The sequence below is a fragment of the Pollicipes pollicipes genome, unplaced genomic scaffold (assembly GCF_011947565.3).
Source record: "Pollicipes pollicipes isolate AB1234 unplaced genomic scaffold, Ppol_2.1 Scaffold_4219;HRSCAF=4965_pilon_pilon_pilon, whole genome shotgun sequence".
Lineage (NCBI taxonomy): Eukaryota > Metazoa > Arthropoda > Thecostraca > Pollicipedomorpha > Pollicipedidae > Pollicipes > Pollicipes pollicipes.
In genome coordinates this window covers 3,179,081-3,204,320 of record NW_023596448.1, presented here as the reverse complement: position 1 = coordinate 3,204,320, position 25,240 = coordinate 3,179,081, and the positions used below count along the sequence as shown (strand labels likewise).

At 56.5% G+C, this 25,240-nt stretch overlaps 1 protein-coding gene across 1 annotated transcript in view; it reads right to left on the bottom strand.

The window, feature by feature from the left end:
• Positions 1-25,240, bottom strand: part of LOC119095343 (protein kinase C, brain isozyme-like) — a gene marked incomplete in the record, with an annotated part of 136,805 nt that overhangs the window by 79,566 nt on the left and 31,999 nt on the right. The window contains 3 exon segments of the mRNA XM_037218197.1: positions 6,694-6,805; positions 13,486-13,568; positions 14,554-14,585. Of these exon segments, the coding sequence (XP_037074092.1) occupies positions 6,694-6,805; positions 13,486-13,568; positions 14,554-14,585 (227 nt within the window).

Genomic DNA, 25,240 nt, shown 5'->3' with positions numbered 1-25,240 from the left:
GAAGCCGAAGCTGAAGTTATTTGAGAAAAACTGCAGCTTAAATTGCTCCGTCTCAATGCCTGGTTGCGAAGTACCTAAATGTATGTGTTTGCCTCAAAGGTTGCCACACTAGTAAATGCAACGATTTATTATTTGAGCGTCATAAGATTTGCCTGTCGTAGAATTCACATCGATACATGCCGAATGCTAATCATTTCATTTATTGGAAGTAGAACAAGCGTGACAAAAAGCAATCTGTCATCCTCATGGGCCCACCCAATATCCTAGACACGTTACACACCTGCAATGGATACAAATGCCAGGGGCGTGAGTTGAATGACGTGGAATGGGGCAGGCAATGGCATGGAACGGAATATGACATGCCATGACTGACTGACATGGGAAGATATGCCCGCAACCTGCAAACGAGGCTCAACCCAGGTCCGCGGCGGCCGTGTCTCAGTGTTGGGGTGGCACAGCTTAGGTGGTGTGTTCAAGGCGCAAGTACCAAACACCTCTGCTTAGCAGGTACTCCGGACCCAAAGCCACCCGTGCGGACAATTCGAAATGTACAAACGTAGATGTACGTACAACGTACACGTTTGGCTCTAACAACCGCAAAAGTATCGGCACAAAACTTATAATTGCACGCAACGCAAGCAGCGATGAAACCGGGGTCGACTGATCCAGCCAGTCTTACAGCCCCGGATAGCGTGCGTCCGACAGCGGCGGCAGCAGTATCACCAGCCTCCACCGAAACTAACCCAACGCCGACACTTTCCCATCGAAAGACGCCCGTTCCGACGGCCTCCCTCCCCTGTATTCTCCATCAACACCCAAAGGCCGGCGCCCGAGCAATCCGCGAGGCCGTGGGCCGCAGCTCCGGCCAAACAACCACCGGCGGCGGAGGCGGAGGCGGCGGAAAGCGGGCAGGCCGCGGAATGAGCGCCCGACAATGGGGCGCCGCCGCGCGGGCCGTGCCAATGTAAACGCCCGCGGCTGTTACACAGGGGGGGGGGGGGGGCAATGGCCCGTGGCGAGGTCCCCATCCCCCTCCCCCCTCCACCACGTAGGCAATGGTGCGGTGGGGCAATGACTTCTATCATGTGACTCAAGACTGTCATCAGAACAAAATGATAAAGATCATAATTAAAGCGGCAACAATCAGTCACCCGTGGTCAGCAATGTCAGCCTTTTTTCTCGTGTTTCCACAAGCGAACGAACCAACGTTCGTAGGCACGACGCGGGAGCTCCATGCCACATAACGCCGCCGGCCCACAGGGGCCTCAGACTGTCCCTCCGCGCACGTCTCCACGCTGTCGGTTGAGCCGTGGCCAGAGCCGGCTCATCCCCACCCAGCAGGTCGGCCGTGACCCAGGCCCGCCCGGGGCCCATCCATCCCGGTTTGGCCGGACCGTGCCCATTTCCCCGACAGCCGGGACCATCACCGCACATCCATTCTCATCGCGGACGTCGCTCGTCTGATCGGCGTCAATGGGGCACCTTGGCGGCAGCTGGGCCCCCGCGGCGTCAGCTGGGCCCCCGCGGCGCCAGCTGGGCCCCCGCGGCGCCAGCTGGGCCCCCGCGGCGCCAGCTGGGCCCCTGCGGAGGCGGCACAACAGAGCCGCCCCCCTCAGCCGGCAAACGAGCCCGGCACCGCCGGCCCGGCGGTCACCACCGCCGCCGCCAGGTCACGACCCCTGACCCCGAGCGCGACCCCTGCCGCGCAAATAAACAGCGGCGTCGCGCGTAAACTGTGACATGCGTGGCGGGTCTGGCGCGGCGCGACGGCGCGGATCGATCAGCTGCCCCGGCGCTGAGCCGGCGTCATGAAGCTCAGCTGGGGCGCAGGAGGGGGGGGGGGGGGGGGGGGGGGAGGGGCGCCCGGAGGTAGAGAGGCCCAGAGGTAGCGGGGCGCTGGGCGCCAGACGGGGTCCTCAGCGGTGCGACATTTGCTGTGTGTGGTGCCTATCGAATCACGCCTCGTTTGGGCGAGGGTCCGCTCGGGGCCCTCATTCACTCAGAGATCCGCCCAAGTATCCGCGCCCCGGTCAACAGTTGCATGTTTTGAGAGATGGCTTGACCAGGGGCGCAGCCAAAGCTGGAGGTCTCCATCTTCGGCCTGAATGTTTCGTTTTCACCAAAGACTGTTCCCGGTAGAACGCTAAAAATCGACGTGATGCGTTCTCACCGAACTTCGGCCCCTCCCTTGCGAAAATCCTGGCGGCGCTCCTGACGGTGACAAGTCATCCACATCTTATGCAGGTACCTATACTGCGGAAGACCGCGACAGGTGCCTTGTCAGATCCCGGCAGTCATGCTGTGTCGCAGGGCGCACCTCAGCTCCCTCGCTTGCCACCACTTGATTCCACCGTGCGGAACGGCGTCGGAGGCGGATTCTCCTGTCACGGCTGAATTCCGTCCACATTCCGTCCACATGGTTCTACTCTGAAGGAATAATAGACGTGGAGCCAGTAGTTCTACCTGTACGACCGACGACTGAGCCAGGCCTGTGCCGCAGCAGGTCTGGCTCGCCCCTCAATCGAGAATTCGTGTAGGTGCCAAATGAAGAGCGGCCTCTTCCTCCCGCGGTCTCCCGCCCCCCCCCCCCCCCTAACTTCGATGATCATGATCCACACGCCTGCCATCACTGGTGAGATATCGACCGTTCGTCACCAGCTTTCCGCGCGGGATGTCGGTCCAGAGCATACATTGGCCAACGTCAGGTCGGCGCTAAATATGTGAACCACTGACGGAAATCCCAACCCGCTATAACATACAAGTGGCCGCGGAGTGTCCCTATCCTGGCTGGAGACCCACTTCGGTCCCTTTTATCGTTGGATTTGTACTCGCTCTCCGCTCCACACGGGCCGCTCCTAACGCTAATCCAGCCATCACTTGACGGTTTAGCGAAGCGCGTGAAGGCAGCCCTCCGCGCGCAGACTGCCGTTGAAGGTCACGGATAACCAAAGGTCACGGATGGCCAGAGGTTACGGATGACCAAACGCAGCCCCTCCCCAGCAGCCGGCGGATTCCCACGCGGACACGAGACAGCTCGGGCTCTTCCATGGCGGGCGCGCAGCGTTGTTCTTCCCCGGTGGACACCCGGGTGGACACGGGACCGGTAGCCCAGGCTTTTGCGTACCTCAAGCCCCCGGCGGGCCCGTCCCACAGCAGAGCGAGCACTGCGACCCGCCAGTCCGACCCACCTGACCGACTCGGCTGGGTCACTGCCACATCACCGTCCGCCTGAGCCTACAGACACGCCCCTCAGCGAGGGATCGCTGCTGCAGCGACACAACTCCTCTCTCGTGACCTGGTCCTAGCCCAGGTCACGTGACCTAGCCCTCTGAGCCGACGTGCCGCCGTTGGGCGGGCGACCCAGCCTGACCGCGAACACGGGCAGGATCGATTCGGGCGGGCGACGCAGTCAGCTCCTCAGTAAGCCGCGACCCGGGGCGGCTATCCGTGTCATCAAAGCAGCGGGTGCCACCTGCCTGGAGGCACACGGTCCCATGAACACTCGTAACGCTGCTCGACGCGACATCAACCAGTGGGCGTCACGTTATCGATCACCGAGTGGCAAGGGCATAGGTTAACCCGTGCGTCTACTGCGTGTGTATGCGCGTGTGTGTCATGGGTCTCTAAGATCGGGAGAGTTAGAGGGGTCAACTGGAATGTGGAAGAAACAATTTGACCTGGAGATGGCATTTGGCCAAAAATGAACATGAATATGTGCATCCTACGAGCAAAATTGCGAGGAAAGAAATCGTATGCGGGGCCAACTGAGACATTCCCGCCTCCCCTCCCCAACGGTTCCCATGGTTACGCCATGGGAGCCGTTGTACGTCCATGTACCGTGGGAATGGCGAGCTGTGACGTCATAGCAACACGCCACGCCACCAGCAGCCGCGGGCGGCACTAACCAACGTGAGGACCGGACCCGCCACCAGCGAGACGCCAGCTAGGCTGGTAGCCGACAGCCGGGGCCAAGGCGACACCAACGATGCGGGCCGACGCTGCGGCAGCCGTGCCGGTCGGGCTGGGGCGGCCCCACTGGCCCGGAGGCCCGCTGATGCAGCCGAAACACCAGGCTGAGGTCAGCAGATGCCGGCCACCGGATCTCACCCGCCAGCCCCTCCCCCCCCCCTCCCCGCAGGGCTCGCGCTCCGGTCTGTCGCAGGCCAACGGCGTGCAACAAGTGCGCCGCTGCGGAGGGGGAGGGAGCGAGGAGCCGGAGCCGGAGCCGGAGCCGGAGCCGGAGCCGGAGCCGGAGCCGGAGCCGGAGCCGGAGCCGGAGCCGGCGCCGGCGCCGGAGCCGTTGCCGTTGCCACCCAACGTGAGGACCCGGACACGCCGGCACGTGGGGCGGCTTGGTCAGAATTAATCCCAGCTGACGGATGTCGCGGCACGTTTTCGCAGCGGCGGCATACTGAGGAATGGCACACTGATGGTGACATCTGCGTTGGCGTGGTAACCACCGGCCGCTCGCCACTTGTTCGAGTCGCCCTGTGCTCAGTTGCAGGCGTGATATTCAAGCGGTCGCGAACCTGGTGCGGGAGGAGTGTTCTAGAACGGTGCATCTGTGGCAGCACGCAGCCCTGTGCCGTTATAGCGCGGTCTGAGGCACTGGGGAATACGCCCTTCGTAGCCATCATCGCATCGACCACAGCTTATCGGTCACGGCCCCTGCCCAAGGGCTCACGTTAAAATGTTTTCGCGGGAAGCATATCGATTTATTGACACGATCATCCACGGCTGGGCTGCTTCATATGCCTCCGAATGGGGCTGTGGAAAGGTCACGATTAGCCGAGACGTAAATGACCTGTGTTTTATTAGTAGCCCGAAGCACGCTTCCACCCAGTCGTAGAGTAGTAATGCGACGGTTGAAACGGACATAATCGAAATCATCGAAAGCTTCCAGCAGTCGTGACTGGCCTATAATACATTTTTGAGAAGCACAAAGGGCCTTTCGTTTTAGATTGGTTTAAAGGGGTTTCGATTGGAGAGGGGTGGGGGTAGCCTCCAACGGGATGCCAAGAACATCGTAGTAGATCATGGCCTCAACCAGATATCTCCTTAGCTCCATCCCGACGCATCTTTGGTGAAGCAGGACTCCACCAAAGACATACAAAGCCCTGCCTGCGCCGACCTCCCAACACGCGGAACATGGGTGAGGAACGCAAAATGGCAAAAGGGCTCAGCTTCTGTAGAAGGCTCGGCCATATTAAAAATGTGCCACTGAAAGACGCCCATGCCGGCAGCATTGGCACACCGACCTCCACACCATTCTGCGGCAGTGAAAGGGAGCCATGAGGACCGTCACTGGTTCCTCCAGAACTGAGGAGAGCTCAGCCTCGTCTCTGGACTTTTCAATCCGCCCCACCGCGCTCCTGTTCAGAGCAGGTGTTCTCCGCTGCCTTCCGCTCCCCAGCCTCGGTCTCCGCTGCCTTCCGCTCCCCAGCCTCGGTCACTGCCATGCGAGGAGTCGCCTAAATCCGAGTCGCTTGTGCCGAACTCGTGGTTGTGGCCCAGTCTCTGAGATTGTGGGACAATTCAGGATGGGGCTCAATCAGGAATGTGGGGGACAATCTGGCGGGAAATGGTGCTCTGAACGGAAAAACGCAAAAAGCGAGCACTATAGGGCAAAACTGGAAGATGCCAAACTCCATTTTGGGACAATTGGGGAACGTGACCCCTGCCCCGCCCCCCCCCCCCATGGCTACACCCACGTTCAAACTGGGCTACGACGCTACCGGCATTAGGAGCTGCTGTGATCAATGTTGTCCTGCAGCCTGTAACCTGTTCATGTCACAGCCTAGGTCAAAACTTGACCACGTTGACCATTGTGGGGCAAGTGTGTGGCCTGCGGCCGCGCGGGCAGGTGTGTGGCCTAAGCCAGGCACTGGCCGAACTGTTTTACGAAGTGGAACTGTTTGGACGCTCGCAAGTAGAAAGTGGGTGCTGGAGCGCGTTTCGTGCGCCAATCACAAGCATGAGATTTCGCCATAATGTATACGAGGAAAAGTACACATAAGGAGATGACGAGATAGGCGCACTTGACATTTCTGGCGATGGGTCCTTTGACCCAGCGCGCACCAAAATAATGATGTGAAATGAGTGTCAGTCGCGTTCGAATGCTTATTGGCCAATTTACACCGGTACCCAAGACCCCGGTGTCATATGCAGAGAAATGGAGGACTTAAGTCGCACGTGACGCTCTGCTACCATACGGAGGGAAAAGCGCAGACCGAGGCCACACCTCAGCGCCTGCCGTGTGCCGTGTGGGGTTGGCGGCCTTGCGCCTCCGCTTGAGGTCCTGCTACACTACAAAGGAAACTGACCAGCTTCCACACGCATCTGAGGCCGTGCTAGGGCAGTGGGCGGGCTTTCACTCCCGCTTGATGGCCTACTGCAAACCACAGTGAGGAGGACAGACTTATACCTGGACAGGTGGCCCTCTTACGACCCCTACGCAACTCATCGGTTTACGCACGCACCTGAGGCCGTGCTGCAAACCATAGGGAGGAGGATGGCGGGCCTTCCATCGGACATGTAGCCTCGCCACAATACTTAGGTAGGGGACTATAAAGTAGGGAACTGGACGGCTTATACACGCGCCCGGGGCCGTGCTGCAAAGCATACGAGGAGGCTGGCGGGCCTACCATCGGACCTGAAGCCTCGCTACGATACTTAGGGAACTGCGCGTCTTACATTCACACTTGAGGCCCTGCTTGGAGAGCCCATGCAGCATGGAGCCGCAGTGATCACAGAAGGTGGGCGCCGTGTACGTGTGCTCCAGCCAGCGGTGGATGGCAGACTCGATCTGCGAACGGCACCGGGCGCAGGGCAGTGACACGATCCGCTCAAGGTCACCCGGTCAAGGTCACCCGGTCAAGGGCATCGGGTCAAGGGCATCAGGTCAAGGGCACCGGGTCAAGGGTATCGGGTGAAAGGTATCGGGTCAAGGGTATCGGGTCAAGGGAATTGGGTGAGGTCACTGGTAAGATCACCGGGTAAGGTCGCCGGGTCGAGGTCACCGGGTTACGGTATTGGCGCCGTTGGCGGCAGCGGCGGAGACCCAGACTCACCTGACCGTGGCTGAAGTGTGTCCATGGGGACATGGCGTCGTGCCCCACGAGCACACATCGAGAGGTGAGGTTCGAGCAGCACGGACAAAGCAAGCCATGCGGGGACGGACTTTGCCGTGCTCCCATGTCAGTCGGGAGAACGCAGCCCCACAGCGTGCGAGGCGAGACCACAAAACAACACAACATAACACAGCACAGCACCACACAACAAAGCACAGCACGGCACACCACAGCACAGCGTGGGCTGACACGGCGCGGTGGGCACAGTCGTCTTGCTGTGTCTCATTCAGCGCGCATCATGCGGTTACGCGGTCGGACAGACCAGCATGGCATGCGTGCCGGTGAGGAGCCAGCAGGCTAGCAGACAGCAGACCAGCAGACCAGCGGGTCTGACCAGCCGGATTGTACGGCAGAGCCAGGAGATGTGGCGACAGAGGCGTCCTGCTTCAAACGGAAAGCTTCCACCACAGCCAACAGGGGTGGCGTACTTCAAATGGCACATTCCAAGCATGATCTTTTCCCCCGTCGCGATTGGTGTGCGGGGTTGTGGCGCCTACACCATGACAAAATCTCTTAACACGATGTTCTTAAATGACAACCTATGATGATGACTGAGCGAAATCGCTGAACAAATTATTCAGCATGATTCTCTCCTGACATGCTTCGCAAGCTCCTTCCACGCCCTCTTAAATTCTAACGACTTTGGAAAAAATATCCGCCATAGCTTTTGGCGACAGACCAGCGGCACCCCTCTCTCCCCCAGGTGACTGTACCACAAAGAGCCCTCATCCTTTGCGAGTTCATAATGGGCAAATGACACCAATTTGCCTTGCGGCCCCACCGAATTCCCCAAAATGGGTATCATCTCTACCAAAAAAACTGCGTGACGTTCTGTCGCAAAACGCGTTAGAGCCGGCAAACAAAACGTTGCCAAACCATATCCGCGTCATTTGTGGCTGGCTTCTTTCTCAGGAGTGTCATATCTGTCAGAACTCCCATCCCACACGGACTCCAAATATGATGACCTTTTGGTGCCTCACGGTTGAAAAATGCAGTTCTGGGAAGGATGAAATGCTGTCGTCAGTTCCGCGATAACAGCACATTTATGTCAGAACAAAAGAATAGAAACGCGCCGCTGAAATGCTCACCAGATGTCAGAAAATACGACAGAGACACGGACTGAGCGGACAAAGGGTGAGCAGATCCATTGTAGAAAGCTGAGTGTTGCCCGCGTGGCACGGCAGCGGGGCGGTGAGCGTTCCGCACGCCCCCCCCCCCCCCCACCCGTTTTAGGCGCGTGCGCACCCCGGGCGTTTTGGGCGCAAATTAATTGCCGTGGCCAAAAACACCATGGCGCGAAGGATTACAAATTGCAGAGCATTGCAAACCGGAATGCAAATCGGTCGGTGTCAGGACGAGATAGGTCCGGTTCCCACCCATAGTGATCGCGCCTCCCAAACAAAGGGGGAAGTCCATGCGAAATCACAAAAGCCAGCGGACTTCTGTGATGTGGTATCGACCTGTTTACATTTCAGATCTTAAGTGCATCAAGGCTTATCCACCGTCATAAGCTTCATCCAAATCCTCACCGTAATAACGTTCCCTTGAGGGGTCGAGGGCAACTGCAGACACAGAAATGGTAGCAGTCAACTCCCCGCACCTCTCATCTCTGTACCCATTACTCTCGGATGCCTCATCCATCTTCCTTCTCCTCATAAGGATCCCCATTTCACAATCAATCTCCATCTTACGGGCCAATAAATCCGCACGCTATTTTTCATTTCTGCGTCCTGGATAACACGCTCTCAAGACAGCAGCGCTGGCCCAGCTCCTGTGGTCCCCAGCATAGCGCCAAGAGTGTACTACACGAGAGAGCACTGCAGAGGATGGTCTGGTCCCCGCCCACCACTGAAGCTACACGGCAACTAAACACATCGAACCACGTTAGTCGTATTTGAGGCTTGAGCTTTGCTCTCCGATCGGAAGTGTAATCGATTTAAAGATAAACCAAGCCTATGGGACATTTGGAATTCGATTTAAGCGGCGTTTTCTCTCTGTTTCATTTGAGGCCCGGACAGGCGCCGGTACACATGCGGGCTCGAGCACACTACGAACACAGCTGCGAACAGGACGCATTCATGCGAAGTGAGTTTCAGTCAGAGGTGGCGACTTTCTCCTTCCTCCCTCCCACCCCAAGAAACGAAAAATTGACTCTGCAACATGCGATCCTTCAACGCGTCCAGTGTTTAAATTAACCTCAAATTTGCTTCAACACTGTCGTGTTTTCCATTCGAGCGCGCTTACGGGAGCAGACGCGAGCACGAGTGAGAGGAGAGCCGGCGCGACCACGAACAGCCCAGCGAACTGCGCACGTGTCGCGCGAGGAACGAGTCGAGTCGATGCGACAGCAGACCCGTATCGAGAGCCCGTGGTCTGACACGTCGCGGTGTCGCCTGACACGAGCTGGGACCGCTCGCACGCAAGCCGGTGCTGTCGTGCATGACATACTGTGCCGCCTATGGTAGCAACTGTAACGTTGAGACACGTCCTGTCCCGCCGCAACGCAGAAACACGAGTAACGCCGGCCAACAGGCGAATGCTGGCGGGTGAAGCTTGGTTCACAGTTTTCACAGTTTTTGTTCACAGTTTTTGATAGTCCATGCTTCCGCTTTGACATCGCTGATTTTTTCTAGCACGAAGGCAACGTTATCAAAATCAAAAATGAAAATTCAGCGAGCGGTCTCCATCACGCGGCCTCGAGGGATGTCGTGAGCACCTTGGGTCAATGTCGTCGTGGAAGCAGTTTAGCATCATGCTAAAAAGGAGGAAAGAGCTTGTTAATTTTAAAATAGCTAGGGCAAGATAAGCACGCGTGACAAGGCCAGAATAATGCCGATGCGTGCTCACCAGACAAGAACTCACACGGCTCTCCAGTTCAGTAGACAGCGAGGGCGAGGCTAGCTCCCACTGCCACGTTCGTCCAGTGAGGAGCGACGCTAGCTCCCACTGTCACGTTCGTCTAGTGAGGGGCGACGCTAGCTTCCCACTGCCACGTTCGTCCAGTGAGGAGCGAGGCTAGCTCCCACTGCCACGTTCCTCCAGTGAGAAAAATAGGAACATAACAGAATGCATAACAAGTCCCTTAAGCAATGACATCATGCTAATATGCTAATGCAATAAGCCTCCAGATGACATAAAAACGGCTGATGAATTCGAGACCGAAGATTAGCCTCCAAATGGCAAAGACGGGCCACTGAAATCCAGACCAAGGCGCTGCAGCATGTTGAAAGGGATGGCTCGTCACGAACGGATGTCGCGGTGCAGCCCCGCCGGTCAGAGTGCAGGCTGCAGAGGCAGGCCACGCTCGCGGGGGGCGTCGGATGCCCTTGAGTGCCCAGCTGACCGCGGCCAGCGCCTGCTGCCCGCCTGCTGCCCGCCGCTGCCCGCCGCTGCCCGTACCATATTCTCCTCTCCTCCTCCGGCCTTCGTGGGCGTGCGCAGCGTGGCCCCCGGATTTCAGACACGAGACAGATGAGGCGCGTCGGGCGCCGCGACGAATGTGGCGCGTCCCCCGCCGATACACGCTGTGTCCGCCCGCCGCCGCTCCGATACGCTGCTCGCGGGCTTTAGCGCGGCGGGCGCTCAGTCGCTGCTCGAGCCGATGTAGAACTTATCGTGGTTTTCCATGCGCACAGCCTGGCGGATTGGAACAGCAGACTAGAAAACACTGCAGTAACTGAACTATGGCGATCGTATGAGTCAGCTGTTGCCGGCTTTTATCTCTGGCGTGGCGTCGTTACGTGGTTGTGTGCGAGTCGTTCAATGGTGAATTATACTATCACTGGTTTTACGTTGCGCTCGCGTAGACGCATGAGGGTTGGCTGTAAACCAGCGCTCGTGTCGTGCGCGGCACGCGTTCCGACGAACCGCGCCAAAAACACGAGATCGTGCGCGCGCGTAAGCCACGCTCGGCGCCGAACCTGGCCCGCCTGGGCTGGCGCCGCCCTGACCTCCGCTTCAGTGCCGCCCGGCACGCGCAGGCTGAATGTGAGCGATGAACCCCTGAGCAGCGTGGGAGGTTGGCGGCAGGTCAGCGACGTAGTGCAGGGAGCGCCGGGGGACCCTATCTGCTCGAGATGGAGAACTACGCGAGCAACGGGACTTGTGCACCCTCGATTGTAGGGCATCAAATGAGTGTATCCTCTTCTCAAAGGCCGGCCCCCTGGAGCCCGACAATGCGCCCAGCTCATGCATAAGACCATCGCTTTCCAATTTCGACTGACGAGGGCTGGCGGGCCGCTGCACGAACTTGACGGCAACAGAGGTGATGACGCTGAAATAAAGCCGGCAACACGGCGGCTGCGGCCGGCTTAATGGCTTGGGCTGGACGATATGGGCCCACTGCCACACCGCCTGCTTGCAGTGCTCATTGCGCGCAGGGAGCGGCTCGTGGTGGCACGGCAGGGCTGAATTAACCCAGTTCGCGCTCATATCACCGACGGATTCTCAAGCCCAAATAGCTGTGGAATTCCCCCCCAGCTTAATTTTGGTCTCGCGAGCCAGTCTTCGAGTGCGCACTGACGCATGTCTGCATTCCAGCATTCAGTCATAATGGCATCCTTGATTGCGAGTGCCTCCGAATTAACCGAGCGATAGAGGCCCGTGTCGCACCGTACCGCACCACTAGCGCGCAGTTAAACTTCGCTCTCAAAACACGGGTGTTGTCATAAAGGCCGGACTGGTCCGCGAGTGTCGAGCAAAACGTCCAAGAACATAGAAATGCGCATGAATGTTGGGCCCAATACCAAGTTCACGACACTGCCTCAACCACACATAAGTGCTCGGGTTTCAAATAGTCGGGATACAGCGTGAAAGTCAAAAAGCGAGGCAATCGCTTTTTGAAAAAAACGAACCCGCCAGATCATGTTATTCCTTCACGAAGATGAAATACAAGTTGCCCACTTGCCAATCTTGGCTGTAGAAGCACGTTCCCACCACAAGGATGGCGTCGTCGCCGCCGACTTTATTTTGGACGCGTCGCCACGCCTCGTTAGAACAATGGCGGATCTTACGACAGCGAGGGCGAGATCATGCCGAAAATATTTCACCAGCTAATGACATACGCGTCGGCCCGCTCAACGTCGCGCCTCCGAGCCGTCCAGAGGTGTGCCAAGTGCACCAGAAATGTGCGAGGGAAGCTTTCCACCTGGGCCCCACCAACCGTTCGAGCAGGACGTCGCTGCAGCCATGCGGTTTAGCACATGCGGAGCAGGATGCCAGAGCGACAGACACAGACCGCGGCAGACGCCCCCGCTCGGGTTACCTTCACACTTAATTCCCTGGTGAATGATGCCGTACAGCAGAGACCCGCAGTGGTCGCAAAACGTAGGACTACTGTAGGTGTGCACCTTGAATTTGTGCTTAGTTCGTTTGTCCTGAAAGAATGCGCGTTGTCAGAGTTTGCCGACAAGACATCGCATCGTGGGCATATCTGGTCCGGATGCGAGCCGGAACTGACAACCGGAGCTGTCTTACGATGCCTGGAATAAGCACGGTGTGGAATCTTTGAGACCATTAATAATCAAAACGAAAGACATCAGAGCCAGATATGTTATGATCAGTCTACGGATATGGAAAGTGGGCAGGGGCGTTGTCTCACAAAATGAGTTTGGGGAATGCTGAACAGTGAAACATGACCCCACCTTCCCCAACAATATTTTAAGAGCTTCTCCCCAGATTAAACCTACTTTCTACTCAACGTTTGGGGGACTGAGGCGTTATCAGAACGTTATCAGGTCCGGACATCGCTCTGATATGATTCGGACAGATACCTTCAAGACGTAATCTACATGACAGACGTCACAATCGCTCGGAGGAACCGGGGACCATCTGAGTCACTTATGCATTCGTCGCTTTGCATAATTCCTCCTTCGGAATCCTATCGCGTCACTTCGTGTAAAAATTGAACGCTGTCTTCGAGCGGAAGCCATGGCTCGTTTAACACATCTGTGCCTGCAGCCTTGGTCGCAGCGGACATGACGTGTTATCAGCAATGCCGGGGAGGTATTTCGGTAGCAATGTGACACCAGCTGTACAGCACAGGCCTACATATGTGAGCACTGGGTAGCAATATGACGGTGAGAGGAACGGAACACAACATCTAGCAGACAGACAGCACTCAATTCAAGCACGGCTCATCGGTCGTGTCGGTTGTACACGCAACTTTAACAGCACCGACACAAGAACATAAAGTAGATCGCGAATACAGAGCACACCCCTCGATTCACAGTTCATGTTTGAAAGAGCTCCATTTACGCGGACTGGCGCCAAGAGAAAACATGATGGCGTAACAGACTGAGATAGATAAACGCACTGGTGTAGACAAAGCCTTGCGAATCTAGTGATGAAGACTTACGTCTGAGTCGGCACCCTTGTCGGCGCCAGGACACTTGAACGTGACGAATTCATGGCAGCGCTTGTGGACGACGTAGCTGCAGACTGGGGGGCAGAGCGTGACGTCAGTGGGCAGAGCAAGACGTCAGTTGTCGGCAGAGCATGACGTCAGTTGTCGGCAGAGCAAGACGCCAGTGGTCGGCAGAGCGTGACGTCAGTTGTCGGCAGAGCGTGACGTCAGTGGTTAGCAGAGCGCGACGTCAGCGGTTCGCAGAGCGTGACTTCAGTGGTCGGCAGAGCGTGACGTCAGTGGTCGACAGAGCGCGACGTTAGTGGTCAGCACAGCGTGACGTCAGCGGTCGGCAGAGCGTGACGTCAGTGGTCAGAGGAGCGTGACGTCCGTGGTCGTCAGAGCACGATGTCAGTGGTCAGCAGAGCGTGACGTCAGTGGTCGGCAGAGCGTGACGTCAGTGGTCGTCAGAGCGTGGTGACAGTGGTCAGCAGAGCGCGACGTCGGTGGTCGGCAGAGCGTGACGTCAGTCGTCAGCAGAGCGCGACATCAGTGGTCAGCAGAGCGTGACGTCAGTGGTCGGCAGGGCGTGACGTCAGTGGTCGGCAGAGCGTGACGTCAGTGGTCGGCAGAGCGTGACTTCAGTGGTCGACGGGGCGTGACGTCAGTGATCGACAGAGCGTGACGTCAGTGGTCGGCGAGGCGTGACGTCAGCGGTCAGCAGAGGGGCCAGTGGTGCAGGTCAGGTCAGCAGCTCGAGGACAACACTCCGGTCATCTCTCTGGCCACCGCGCGTGCCGCTTGGAGGCACATTGCAAAGCCTTCGACTGAGGCCGGGTGGGGCATAGGCTGTAATGTGCCAGTGTGCGTCGCTATGGGGCCGAATCGATGGCGACAACCATACAAAACAGCGGCGAAATGACGCTGAAATAGGCGAGGATTGCTCGCAGAGCCGTCGCCAGATAATGGCAACAGCGTCGCTCGTGACATGACCTGGCACAAGTGGCAGCGGGAAGTGAAACGCTGAGACTATGGCGAGGGAAGACACTCACCCGGTAGTATCAAACGTAGAGGACTTACTTTGGCACTGGAATCCTTGTTTACCGAAACCCCTGCAAAACAAGGAAGGCGTCGTCAGCTTGTTCGATGTATTCAGCGTACAATAATGCCGCATTTGCTAGCAACAAACCCCGCAGTGATTGCTCGCGTTGCCATGAATACTTTCCAATCTTGATGGTCCTGGCTGTTCAGTCTTTAATTAAAGATGAGAGCAAAACATCAGAGCCAGCACATTTACACACTTGCTATGTGTGACGACACGCTCTATGCCTACTCCGCGCTGTGACGTGGCGTGTGACACCGTAGAACAAACCACCCGCACAAGACGTGGCGCATATGCACCACTTTGAGAAAAAGCGCATGAGTCGTACACTCAAGCCGGTCAGAGGAATCAAGCTCCACACGTGTCTCCCGTGCTGGACCCAAACGAAGTTCAAGCAGTCACCTTATCGCTTGTATATTCACGGTCCAAAAACGCTTGGCAGTCACGACCGCTACCGTAGGAATCAGAAGCTACCGTTTGTGGGAGGGAAGTTGCGCCGTTTCCTATGGGCGTATGGTCGGCCAAAGGGAAAACCGCTTTACCGTTTTCTCTGAATAAGGATCTGTTTGGCACTACAGTTGGCACTTCCACTAGTTGTACACAGAGGCCAATTTAAGGGTCAGGGGTCCAGCAAACGGTCGGAATGTGCGCAATGGCTCATTGGTCACGTGAGAAAGCCATTCCGCAAGCACTCCAACGCGCCACATTTCGCTAGTTGAGTGTGTGTGTGGGGGGGGGGGGGGGGGCGTGTCTGCTGCACTTAACACTTGAACAAAGTCCTCTACACTTAGAACTTATAAAGTGGCCGCGCTCCACTGGCGTGTGATGACCTTTCACGCCCACATATGACGCGCTCTCTTCCAAAACCTCAAATGGCGTTCAGCCCGCGAACAATGCGGAACACCGAGTAGCTCGTGTCGCAATGCATTAGTTCCCGCCATGTACCCCAGCTAGCAGCTGACCGAAACAGAGACGCGAACTGTAAACATCCCCGCAACACCATTAGCGGAACCTAATGTGGCGCCAACATGACCCGGGGCACGCGAGCAGACCGGTGGCAAGACCAGGGGGGGGGGGAGTATCCGGCGCGACCTCACCAACGCCGTCTCCAGCGGCCGCAGCCCGGGGGTAGCGGTGCCCCGTCCTATACTCGGCCTTCGGGGCGAGGCCAGCACGTCCAACCCGGCACGCGACAAGCCTGGACAAACCTCCCGGATCCGCCGCCGCCGTCGCGCCGACAAGAAATCACGGTTGTTGACAGGATGGCCAAAACACTGCGACAGACTGCTCTCAATGTAATGGAAACCAGACGGACAGCTGGCCGTGGCCGCGCCGCGAGCCAGACGACGCCTCCAGCGGACTTCGCCAGCCGACACGCAGGCCACCATCCGCGTACAGAACCGAGAAACGTCCTCCGGTACGTCTCCCCGGCGATCCGTGCGGTGATCGCATCTAAAGTGATGTCGGCGTAGCTCGTTAGCTTTCTCTACTGCAGCCAGCTTCCGCGTCCACACTGGCCTGGGGCAAAGGAGCGTCGGCCCTCCATACAATGTCTGTTGGCCGCGCCTTGGGGTCGTTGTGAACGTTAACGTGATAAAATGCGGCCGTTGTACGACCGCAGCGTAATGCATCACGTTTGTGTAAGTCGTGGCGTAGAAGAGCAACTGTCCGGGCCGTAGTGTGAAAAAGTGTTTTATGATCTTGTGGCTACAAAACTAGAGCGCACGTGTGGGCTTTGACTCTGAAAAGGCCAATCCATCACTGAGGCCTGGTCGCTCCACCGACCGTGTGTCTCTGCGGCCGTGGTAGGCACTCGTGCGCCTGGAATCGAGTCATTACCTAAGCAATGACATCGGGCAATAAGGGCGGTCGCTACTAAAATCAGCATACGCGCATCGCCTTTAAGCTCTTAAGGCATCTTCCGGGGCGCCATTCATTACAAATGGCTCGTGAAATGCTGCCACGATATTTTGGAACGGCAGGTGCTGGCAGAATCCAGTCCCAGACCAGACATAGTGGCAATTGTCGAAGATCAGGCGTGGCCAGAGGAACCACTAGCATTGTACGCGTGCCGACATCGACCTCCATACCAGATGGCGTTGAAATGTTGACAAAAGACCATCTCACCATTCCGGAGAGATTTCTTTGTTGATTAACTGTTTCGTTCAATTACAATTCCATATTGAATTCAAGCCATGTGTTTCATGTTCGTCAATCAACCTAACGAGATTTCGATCGACGTGTTTCGCTTGTCCGAAGCAGTGTCCGAAACAAGATCACGCTGCGTTCGCCAGGGCTGGCAAGAAAAAGTTTTTGCGCACCGTGACACGATTCCTTCCGCTATCATATGACGTAGATGTATTATCATGGCTATTATTATGTGATAACCACACAACAGCCGTCCCCGATCTCGTCCAATAACCATTCGACATCTCGTCCGACACATTTGCAAGCATCGCCAGACGCTTTCCCAGACTCCGTCCAACGGCCACCCTGAATTCCTTCCCGACACCTCGTCCAGCACCCATTCCACAAAACCCCGCCCAACATCACGTCGGACACACGCTTCGCACATCACATCGTTCAGCAGTCGTCCAAAGTATCGTCCAATGTCTCCTCTGACGCATCCAACATCCGTTCGAGACACCGCCCGGCACCCGCAGCGGATGGTAGACTTCAGCACCCAGAGACCGCTGCTCACCTCCCGGCAGAGAGCGCGGGAGCGAGAGGGTGAGAGTGAGAGAGCGAGAGAGCAAAAGAGGGGGAGAGAGAGAGAGAGAGAGAGAGAGGGAGAGGGAGAGAGAGAAAGAGAGAGAGTAAGTGAGTAAGTGAGTAAGTAAGTAAGTAAGTAAGTAAGTAAGTAAGTAAGTAAGTAAGTAAGTAAGTGAGTAAGTAAGTAAGTAAGTAAGTAAGTAAGTAAGTAAGTAAGTAAGTAAGTAAGTAAGTAAGTAAGTAAGTAAGTAAGTAAGTAAGTAAGTAAGTAAGTAAGTAAGTAAGTAAGTAAGTAAGTAAGTAAGTAAGTAAGTAAGTGAGTGAGTGAGTGAGTGAGTGAGTGAGTGAGTGAGTGAGTGAGTGAGTGAGTGAGTGAGTGAGTGAGTGAGTGAGTGAGTGAGTGAGTGAGTGAGTGAGTGAGTGAGTGAGTGAGTGATGAGTGAGTGAGTGAGTGAGTGAGTGAGTGAGTGAGTGAGTGAGTGAGTGAGTGAGTGAGTGAGTGAGTGAGTGAGTGAGTGAGTGAGTGAGTGAGTGAGTGAGTGAGTGAGTGAGTGAGTGAGTGAGTGAGTGAGTGAGTGAGTGATGTGAGTGAGTGAGTGAGTGAGTGAGTGAGTGAGTGAGTGAGTGAGAGTGAGTGAGTGAGTGAGTGAGTGAGTGAGTGAGTGAGTGAGTGAGTGGTGAAGAGTAGAGAGAGAGAGAGAGAGAGAGAGAGAGAGAGAGAGAGAGAGAGAGAGAGAGAGAGAGAGAGAGAGAGAGAGAGAGAAGAGAGAGAGAGAGAGAAAGAGAGGAGAGAGAGAGAGAGAGAGAGGAGAGAGAGAGAGAGAGAGAGAGAGAGAGAGAGAGAGAGAGAGAGAGAGAGAGAGATGCGACCTTTGCCTGACGGCGGCAACGGGGGAAGGGAAGGGGAGGGGGGATTGAGGCCGGAACCGAAGCCGACAGGAGATCCGCCAGCCGGAGATCATGGAAGGTCAGAGGTCACAGCCCTGGGGGCATCCTGGCCGCCGCGGGCTCGGCTCAGGGCTCAGGGTGTCCTCACTGTTCGGTGTCCACAGGCTGGGGATCTCAGTGCTTCCGGGAGGGAGGATGACTTAGTCCTGCCGGGGACCATTTCCGCGCCAGCCTAACGCTGCCAACGCACCAGACTGATGCTGCCAGTCCAAGTGAAGCGGTTGGAATGGATTGTGAGTGAAGTGAAGGGGTTGGAATGGACACTCCGGCTGTTGTCCAGCCGGAGTGTCTGAATGGGCCACACTCCGGTTGGACAACAGCCGTAGCTGCAGTCAACGCGCATGACATATGGGCGTTAACGCACACATTCATACATGCCGACAACGGCAACAGACTCGCCGAAACCCAACCCGTCATGCCGACTAATCCGCAGCCACCTGGTGGCATAATCTTCCGAGACCGCAAGTGTGTGTATGTGACTTCGTATGGACACGATGGCGTTACCAGACAGCATATCGGTGGCATATTAAAAAGCGAGCTTAATCGCGTTGATCGCGTTGTAAAAATGCTGACCCGTTTGCAAAAAAAGATGACTTACCACAAGAAGCTCAGACGTGAAACACACGACGCTGCCCGCAAGGACATCTATAAAAAGAACCGGAAAACACTTGCCTCTGGTCCGACCACCACGCGCTCCACAACCACTCGCCACCTTCAGCCCAAACGAGGTGAAATATCGCCATCTGGCCAAAGGCCCTGAGTACCATCTGCTACCTCAGTCGCGACGCGATACCCAATGCCGCTAGACACGGGCTGAGCGCAGGTCCAGGAGTGGGACGGAAGGAGCCCGGTACGCCTTAACATGCGACGCCATTTTTGCCGATTGCTGTCAGCTTTATCATTGAGCTTCCTTCACTGGCTTCATTATAAATACCATTATCATTAACGACGCTGAGTCAACGTCCAGCGGCAACAACAGCACGCCGACATTGCGCAGCAAATGGGCGGTGTGCACAGTCCGTTGCCCGGAGCGGCCCGTGCACGAAGGCCGGAAGTTTCGCGACACCGGCAGCGGACCCTCGGTCAGCAGCGGACCCTCGGTCAGCAGCGGACCCTCGGTCGGCAGCGGACCCTCGGTCGGCAGCGGACCCTCGGCCGGCAGCGGACCCTCGGTCAGCAGCGGACCCTCGGTCAGCAGCGGACCCTCGGTCAGCAGCGGACCCTCGGTCGGCGGCGGACCCTCGGTCGGCAGCGGACCCTCGGCCGGCAGCGGACCCTCGGCCGGCAGCGGACCCTCGGTCGGCAGCGGGCCCTCAGCCGGTAGCGGGCCCTCGGCCGGCAGTGGGCCCTCGGTCAGCAGAGGGCCCTCGGTCGGCAGCGGACCCTCCGTAGCCGTATCCGTATCCGTAATGGGCAGCGTGTGACGCAGAGCCAGACGTCAGCATCGCACATTGCAGTACCGTTTGCGGGCGACGCCGGATGTTGGCTCACGGACGCGGGCGGGTGGCGTGAGTCAGCTGGGCGGGCGCCGGCAGAAAAAAAAACTACGGAAAACCCCTGTGTGGCGGCTATGATGCACAATATGACTGCTGGCCATGTTCGAAAGCGAACGTGCCAGGTCACTGCAGTGCCAGACTCCGAGCCGTACGGCTGGACGTGCTGCTGCAACGGCATAGGTCTCCTGCACTGCGATGACGCCGAATTCCTTTCAATTGATCTCTTATGGCTCCAGGGCCAACGACACACTTCCAGGGTCAACAATACGCCTTCATCTCGCACCACCAGCGGGGTGGACCTTAACGCCGTGTCTGCAAAGGTCAACCAGCTAACACCATGGAGCATGTGACTCTTGGAGCATGTGACACCATGGAGCATGTGAGAACGGCAACGCGCCATCAGTGCCTGAGCCCGTAGTACTTGTGCAGCGACGATGCCCGGCGCCCTTCAGATCTTATTCTCGTCGTATGAGGACTTTCCCAAGCAAGACTATTGCGTTCTCGGTAGCCCTTGCAAGGTTTTAGAGTTCATTGTCAACACCCATTACACCAACTTTAGACAAAGAACAACGTCGTTTTACGAGCTGTTCGCGGAAAGCAAAACTGCGTGAATTTCGCACACAAATTTCGCAAAAGACCGTTGCTTCGGAATCATTGTGCCGTAAAACTGCGGCACCACCAAATACATACGCGATTTCGGGACAAGCGCAACAGATGGAAGCCTTCCGCAGCACATGATTTTGCAGTTATGGCTCAATCAAACGGCACCTTCTCCAGCAACATCAACAGACCCGCAGGCTGGACGTATACAGACCAGTAAGCACAAATAAGCACAGGTGGTATCCTGAACCAGCGTTGGTATTGTCCCACGTCACATCCGGGAATGCTTTCGCCTAACCTGATCTCTCCATTCTTGCTCCCGGCCTGGCCTGGTGGTGGCGTGACCTGGTCTGGCTGGACTCGGTTGGACCCGATCAGTCCTGGTCCGGCCCCGGTTGGATCCGGTTGGACCCGGTTGGATCCGACCAGTCCTGGTCCGGTCCTGGCTGGACTCGGTTGGACCCGGTTGGATCCGACCAGTCCTGGTCCGGCCCTGGTTGGATTCGGTTGGACCCGACCAGTCCTGGTCCGGCCCCGGTTGGATTCGGTTGGATCCGACCAGTCCTGGTCCGGCCCTGGCTGGACTCGGTTGGACCCGACCAGTCCTAGTCCGGCCCTGGTTGGATTCGGTTGGATCCGACCAGTCCTGGTCCGTCCCTGGCTGGATTCGGTTGGATCCGACCAGTCCTGGCCCGGCCCTGGCTGGACTCCGTTGGATCCGACCAGTCCTGGTCCGGCCCTGGCTGGACTCGGTTGGGCCCGACCAGTCCTGGCCCGGCCCAGCTCGGTATCCTGGGACCGTGGAGCCAGTGTCGCGTGACAGCTCACAGCAACAGGAAGCAGAATGCTGCAAAAGTTGTGTCGTCTGACTTTTAAAGCGTTTGCGTGTTAGCTGCTTAGTCATAGATAAGTTTCCGCAACTTTACAAAGCGAACCAAATATGCACAGCGTCCCCCGCTCAATTCAAATGGGAAACGAAAAAGCTGTTAACTGCGAGCAGTCTGAGCGACACGGGTCCAAACAGGGTCCATATCTTGGCGATCCGAACACGCAGCAACATTGGACCAACACCATTTGACAGAAGACAGAACGGGCAACGGCGCTGCTGAGATGTGGATAAATTTGTCCAATCTCGCGCGCTCGAGCGCCGACCGTGCGTCCGCCCGTCTAAGAAAACTTGGGGAAGTGGCGTCCGCTCTCGACAAACACTAGAGATGAAGACGGGAAACCAATTATGCGATTGTAATGTAGTTCCACATCGTCCACAAATCGCTGGGAGGTATCAACACTGCCCGACACATGGGAATGCCCGCGACTGAACAGGAAGCAACGTCACTCTTGTCCTCTGTCGCCATTTGCTATGTTCCTAACATTTTTAACATAGACAGACTGGACGATGGAAAACGCACATATTTTAATATCGTATACATATATATGTACATGCATGTATATATTTATATATACATATATATATATATATATATATATATATATATATATATAAAGCATTTTTACAAATATTACAGCGTCCAGCTTGCTGCAAAACAATATCCCAGCAAAATCTGTTTTTGCCGCAAAGTATTTGTTGCACCCACCGAAAATGACGTCATCGGTTTCCTCCACTGAGATGGTCAGACCGGGCAGGCCCAAATCCAAGACAGAAGTCGAGCAATGCGATATCATTCGCGGGACTGTAGCTGGCTGGATGCCAGACAGTCGACCGAAAGCATTTATAAGCACAGGTATGGGTTCCCGGAAGCATTTATAGTCATATGGGCTCCCGACAGCATCCGGCTTCATTCACTTATGTTTTGCTAACACTGGCGTGATGATAATACTCTCGGTATGACTTCGCTCGTCCACATGATGATAACACTTTGGGTATCACCCGCTCGTCCGGGCGATGGTAACTTTTGGCATCACCTTGCTCGTTCGCGCCACCCAGGGCGTCCTTCTGAGTGAGACTTCGCAGCGCGTCAAGAATATTTTATTATACGTGACGTCACATAGAACCTATGCCGGACGTGTTTGCAGCGCGACTCGTTTTCTGTTAACATTTCAGCTCCTGACGCGACAAAAGCTGCGCATGCAAAGACGCAAAATTTTCTATTACAGGTGCTATGAGAGATCCTTAGAATGGAAACTACAACTTACGCTCTTTATAACGTTAAAACGCTTTTTTGTCATTCGCGGTCCGTCCTGGGCAAGCAGCCTGACCTCTCCATAACCGAATCTGTTGGCACTATTTCTGTCGCACTCTCATCGAGTCACTGAAAAAGCTTCAGCGCGTCCGGTAGAGATTCTACGTAACGTCACGTAGAACCTTTGTTGTCCGGGTCGTTGCGAGCACCAAACGGCGCAGAAGCTATGGGTATGACGTCATGAGCGACGGAGAAAGCATAAAATAGTTTTCGTCCGAACTGCGCTGCAGTCGTCCGCCAAGAAGGCTGATGTGGCAAGTTGACGTCCCATGGCTTACACCCGCCGTCTACGATTCACTGCAATCGTGTTGCAGGCGATACGCACGAAAAAGCCTCCCATAGGGGATAAGGCCTGAAGTCTGGAGTAACGTGCCTTAATTCCACCCCGTTCTGTTGCAATGTCTTTAATGTATTGTGACAACAAGGAAAAGGACAAAGGAGCATTTTCCGAAACCCGACGTCTTGCTACCCACCCACTCTGCTTTCTTCAGCATCACGGATTCACACCTGTGAAAGGCAATCCCAGCTCCCAACCAGATCCTCATGCAGAAACGAAGAGAAAGGCGTCGACATATCCACTCGAGAGTGAGCAGCTCGGATCGACACGCGGCTCACCTTTGGCACGGGTCCAAATGAGCAAAACACCGCAGTTACGAGATCATTAGCGATTCTACCGCGGTCGAAGCCCGATATTTTGCTGGCGGCCGGGCTGGGTCGGCGCCGAGTCCCTGTCATAGCTAAGAAAACGCCTCCCCCACTTTTTACAGGAACTAGCAGAAATTTCCTACTTCTCACCGTAGTTCTACTCAGTGCCAGTAACTCCCGGGTAAGTTCTTTCACGCCTCTCTTCGGCCGTAGCGTCCTGAGTAAAAACGCTGACACGGCTGGAGGAAGGCACAAATGTCCGGCAATCCCTTCGGCAGGCAAATGCTACGGCCGCAGTACTGCATATTATTTCAAATGTAGCATGCAACACCTGGGCAAAAATATGCCGAATGGCATGGAGAAGCACGTAACAACTTTCGAAAGCACTTTGCTTGGTCGTCTCCATTTTACACGAAAAGGATTTTCGGTACGCCTCATTTAGTTTGCTTGGAATACAAAATTGGGACATTAGGTCTTTTAAATGTCGGCGCTTGCCTCAGTGTCTTTCTCCTGATCTCTAAGCGTTTCTTTCAGTGGCTCCGTCCGCACCTGACGCTATATAATATAAGAGACTAACTGAAGATAATATATGCAAGGCCTCTATAAGTCTCCACTCAGAATCCTTGAGAAGCTTAAGACGCGCCTCGTAAGTCAAACGCGCTGCATCAATGTCTCAGAAGCAGCTGCTAACCTTCGGTGCGATTCCGCAACATGCTGAGGACACATTTGCCGAAGACGGAGCGGGGGTCACATCTCCCTCCCCTCCCCCCTACCGGGACAGGTTGAGGATTTAACCGCTACCTGCCGGTGTTTCTGCCGTCATTAACTCACCAAGCCTGGCCTGCTCATCCCGACAGCGGCCGCGCGCGCCCCAGTACCCCCGAGCAGCGCGGTGGCAGCGGCTGGCGCGCCTGCGGCGGGGGAGGGACAGGTGGGGCCGGCGCCCCAGCCCAGGCGGCGGCCAAGGTCACGCGTGACGTCCCGACGGGACATTCCGCCGATGACAGGATAGCGCACGCGGGCTGACCGCCAGGGGGCGCTGCGGACGCGCAGCCAGCGGCCGGTCACTCGCGGAGCGCAGCGTAAGCCAGGTGTAAAGTTGCCCAAACGGGTTTGCATCGTCCTGAGCCAAGCCCCCTATCAACCATCTTCGCTCTCCGGATATGAAACTCCAGTCGACCAAAAAACAATCGTTAAAAGGAAGCTTGTGCGATTTCCAAAATGGCACCTTTGGTTTCTCCAATTAAGATGAAATTCATGAAACTCCGCCGCTTTGAACTGGAATGCGGCGTTGTCACAAGCTGGATGCAAGGCTTTCGGTGGACCAGTAGGAAACAGGAGGAGGCGCCATCATAGGCATCATACCAGATGGACGATCATGACTACCGGGTGTGGCCTTGAATTCCCAAACACCGAGATAATCTACCACCAGCACGCAAGCAGCGGAATATCGCCCGTTCCTGAGCGGCTAAGAGCGGCCGTGGTTATTTAAAACATCGGGCTACCGCAAATCTCTGCTGAGCCCCCGCACAGCTCAAGACGCAGGCCAGAACACCAAGGCCGAAGGACCAGCGGTGCCTGCAGATTGAGACCTTGTTGTGCGAATTCGCCGCCGGTTTCGGCTATCAGCAAGGCATGCGAGCAGCAAGACATGTGAGACACACTACACAATGGACCTGCCTCGCTTGCACGCGAGCGGATAGAAGCCAATCGCGAGATGAGAAGGCGGTTTCAGCCTCCCTACTGACCGACACAGGTGCTCGTCACGGTCGGCTCCCCCTGAGTCGACACCACGTGACGGCGAGGGGGGGGGGGCGGACCCGCCAGCCAGCCGTGACCGTCTGGGGAGCAGCGCTTGCTCCGACCGCCCGGCCGTCCGCGTTTCGTCCGACGCGTCTCGTCGCCCCGTCTCACCTCGCCTCGTCTCGCCTCGCCTCGCCTCGTCTCGGCGATTCCCTGACGCCGCTCGTGCGGGAGGACGGAGGACAGCGCCCAGTCAGGTCGAGATGGATGGCGCCGCCAAAAACGTGAGGCAGCGGGCACGTGTGGGCCGACGCCGCCGG